At 45.0% G+C, this 4141-nt stretch overlaps 1 protein-coding gene across 1 annotated transcript in view; it reads left to right on the forward strand.

Moving 5' to 3' along the window:
• Positions 1-1174: 1174 nt before the first annotated feature.
• The window catches only part of LOC140176058 (uncharacterized), a 12039-nt gene continuing 9072 nt past the window's right edge, over positions 1175-4141 (forward strand). The window contains 3 exon segments of the mRNA XM_072205917.1: positions 1175-2054; positions 2057-3346; positions 3349-3810. Of these exon segments, the coding sequence (XP_072062018.1) occupies positions 1175-2054; positions 2057-3346; positions 3349-3810 (2632 nt within the window).

The raw sequence follows: 4141 nt of genomic DNA on the forward strand, positions 1-4141 counted from the left end.
GAGTGATATTTTCGGTTCGGTGGGGCCAATGGAGATTAGGACTTTCTCCGAATTGGTGAACAAGTGTAGGGTTGCTGAAGAGTGTGTGAAGAGGGCAGCCGCTGAGAAAGGAAGTCACAAAGGATCATTTCCACAGAACCGAGGGAAGAGCTTTGCACCTAGAGGTCTGTCTTTCAAGAGGGGAGGTTCTTTTAGGAGGCCCAACAACAACTACTCCCAAGGGAAAAGGTTTGGGAAGCAGCCTCAGAATGATCAAGCTTGTACTAGGTGTGGGAGTCACCATCCGGGAGTACCATGCAAGGCCGGATAGGGTTTGTGCTACAATTGTGGAAAGGCGGGGCATAAAGCCGCAAGTTGTCCAGAGAAGCAAAAGCAAGGTGCTGGGAAAGCACAACAGACTGGTCGGGTGTTCACCACCTCAGCTGTGGGTGCAGAAGGATCTGAGACACTCATTCGAGGTAACTGTGAAATGGCTGGTCAAACTTTAAATGCTTTATTTGATTCGGGAGCATCGCATTCATTTATTGCATTTGAGAAAGCCCATGAGTTAGGATTGAAGATCGTAACCTTAGGTTATGACCTAAAGGTACATAATGCTACCCATGAAGCCATGGTAACTAGGCTAGGATGCCCGAAAGTTTCGTTCAGGTTCAAGCAGCGTGATTTTGTCCATAATTTAATCTGCTTACCGATGATCGGTCTTGATCTTATCTTGGGATTGGACTGGTTATCTGAGAACCATGTCCTACTTGATTGTTCTACAAAGTCAGTGTACTTTATGCCGGAAGATACAGAAGGGCCGGTCGTGGTGAATAATTATTACTTGAATTCGATGATGGTGAACTGTTTTGGAATCGAATGTCAGGGTATCCTGTTGTTAACCGCTGGTGTTTCGGGTGATGATCAAAAGTTGGATCAGATTCTGGTAGTGTGTGAGTTTTCGGAAGTGTTTCCCGATGATATTGAGGAATTTCCACCTAACCGAGAGGTCGAGTTTGCTATTGAGTTGGTGCCTGGGGCGGGACCAATCTCAAGTGCTCCTTATAGGATGTCACCGTTAGAGATGGCCGAGCTAAAGTCTCAGTTAGAGGAATTGTTGGGTAAGAACTTTATCCGACCAAGTGTTTCCCCGTGGGGTGCTCCAGTATTACTGGTAAAGAAGAAAGATGGAAGTATGCGGCTCTGTGTGGATTACAGGCAGCTGAACAAGGTCACCATAAAGAATAAATACCCATTGCCGAGGATTGATGATCTCATGGATCAATTACAAGGAGCTGGGGTTTTCTCCAAGATCGATTTGCGATCCGGTTATCACCAGATAAGGGTGAGGGGTGAGGATATCCCTAAGACTGCTTTCAGGACTCGTTATGGTCATTACGAGTATACTGTAATGTCTTTTGGGTTGATGAACGCTCCTGCAGTGTTTATGGATTACATGAATAGAGTGTTCCATCCGTTTCTGGATAAATTCGTTGTTGTCTTCATTGACGACATACTAATTTACTCCAAGACCGAAGAAGAGCATGCGGAACACTTGCGGACCGTGTTGCAAATTTTAAAGGAGAAGAAACTCTATGCGAAATTGTCTAAGTGTGAGTTTTGGAAGGATGAGGTAAAGTTTTTGGGTCACGTGGTGAGTAAGAGGGGAATAGCCGTAGATCCAACTAAGGTGGAGGCTGTGATGGAATGGAAGCAACCAACCACAGTAACTGAGATAAGGAGTTTTCTGGGTTTAGCTGGCTATTACCGAAGGTTCATCAAAGGCTTTTCGCAATTAGCTTTGCCGTTGACAAAGTTAACTCGCAAAGACACTCTGTTTGTTTGGACTCCTGAGTGCGAGGAGAGCTTTCAGGCATTGAAGAAAAAGTTGACCACTGCACCTGTGTTAGTGTTACCTGAGCCGAACGAGCCTTTTGAGGTGTACTGTGATGCATCGTTGAAGGGTCTAGGGTGCGTGCTGATGCAGCATCATAATGTGGTGGCGTATGCCTCACGACAGTTGAGACCTCATGAAGTTAGTTACCCTACGCACGATCTGGAACTCGCTGCGGTCGTATTGCCTTGAAGGTGTGGAGGCATTATCTCTATGGGGTTAAGTTCCAAGTCTTTTCCGATCACAAGAGTTTGAAATACCTCTTTGATCAGAAAGAGCTTAATATGAGGCAAAGGAGGTGGATGGAATTATTGAAGGACTACGACTTTGAGTTGAATTACCATCCGGGAAAAGCGAATATAGTGGCGGATGCGTTAAGTCGGAAGTCGTTATATGCGTCTTGGATGATGCTTCAAGAGGAGAAGTTGCTCAAGGGATTCGAGAGTCTAAAAATTGGTGCTCGAGAAGTATCTGGAAACTTGTGTTTGAGCCGATTAGAAATCTCAAGTGACTTTAAGTCCGAACTCCTAAAGGCTCATGAAAATGATGAAGCATTATGGAAGGTGTTACCGGCTATCGAGCAAGGAAAACAGTGGAGAGTGTCGGAAGAAAAAGATGGGTTATGGAGATTCAAGGGTAGGATCATTGTGCCGGATGTTGGTACTTTGAGACAAGATATCTTAAGGGAGGCACACAAAAGTGGATTCTCCATTCACCCGGGAAGTACTAAGATGTACCATGATTTAAAGGTGATGTTTTGGTGGCCGGGTATGAAGAATGATGTGGCGGAATATGTTTCAAAGTGCTTAACTTGTCAAAAGGTAAAGATTGAACATCAAAGACCTTCCGGGATGTTGCAACCTTTAGAGGTTCCGCAATGGAAGTGGGAAAGTATTGCAATGGACTTTGTGTCGGGATTGCCAAGGACTAGGACTGGTTTTGATGCTATCTGGGTGATTGTGGACCGACTGACGAAGTCAGCTCACTTTTTGCCCATTCGGATGAGTTACACCCTTGAGGAGCTAGCTCGGTTATACATAAAGGAGATTGTGAGACTCCATGGTGTACCTGCTACTATAATCTCTGATAGAGATCCTCGTTTCACTTCGAGGTTCTGGGGTGCATTTCAGAAAGCTTTTGGAACCCGATTAAGCTTGAGTACAGCTTACCATCCTCAAACAGATGGTCAATCTGAGAGGACGATCCAAACACTAGAGGATATGTTGAGAGCTTGTGTTTTGGACCAACCGACGAGTTGGGATCGGTATATGCCGTTAGTGGAGTTTGCATACAATAATAGTTACCATGCGAGCATCGGAATGGCTCCGTATGAGGCATTGTATGGGAGGAAATGTCAATCTCCACTATGTTGGTATGAAGCTGGAGAGAAAGGCTTGTTGGGGCCAGAAATGATAGCTGAAACCACTGAACAAGTCAAGAAAATCCGAGACAGGATGCTTACGGCGCAGAGTCGCCAAAGAGTTACGCCGATCAGAGGCGGAAGCCCTTGGAATTTGAGGAAGGAGATCATGTTTTCCTGAAGGTTACTCCGACCACAGGAGTAGGTAGAGCGATTAAAGCAAAGAAGTTGAATCCTCGATACATTGGTCCATTTCAGATCCTGGAGAGGATTGGGCCGGTGGCGTATCGGGTGGCTCTACCACCTCATCTTTCGAACCTGCACGATGTGTTTCACGTGTCACAGCTTCGGAAGTACACTCCTGATGCTAGCCATGTGTTAGAACCTGAATCAGTTCAGTTAAGAGAAGATTTGACGCTTCCAGTGGCTCCAGTTAGAATTGACGATACTAGTATCAAACGATTGCGTGGAAAAGAGGTTTCATTAGTCAAAGTGGCTTGGAGTCGAGGCGGTGTTGAAGAACACACTTGGGAACTTGAGTCAGAGATACGAACGGATTATCCGCACTTATTCTCAGGTAATTGAATTTGAATTTTGTGGGCAAAATTCCCAATTAGGTGGGTAGAATGTAAGACCCGGTTAATTAATGGTTAATTAACCCATAAATGAGAATTTATTCTAGAAAGCCAAAAATGTTATTTTTATGGCTAAATGTGATAGAGGAAATTGAGACGAGAATTTCGGTACCAATTTTATAGAAATCGGACCAAGATTGGACCGAACGGGCCAAACCGGACCAACCGGACCCAAAGTGGGCCCTTGGCCCAACATAACTAAACCAAAACCCTAGTTTTCAGCACTCTCTCTCCTCACACAACACCAAAACACCTGAAAATTGAGATGGAAGG

This window comes from Arachis hypogaea, chromosome 11 (assembly GCF_003086295.3).
Source record: "Arachis hypogaea cultivar Tifrunner chromosome 11, arahy.Tifrunner.gnm2.J5K5, whole genome shotgun sequence".
NCBI classification, from domain to species: Eukaryota; Viridiplantae; Streptophyta; class Magnoliopsida; order Fabales; family Fabaceae; genus Arachis; species Arachis hypogaea.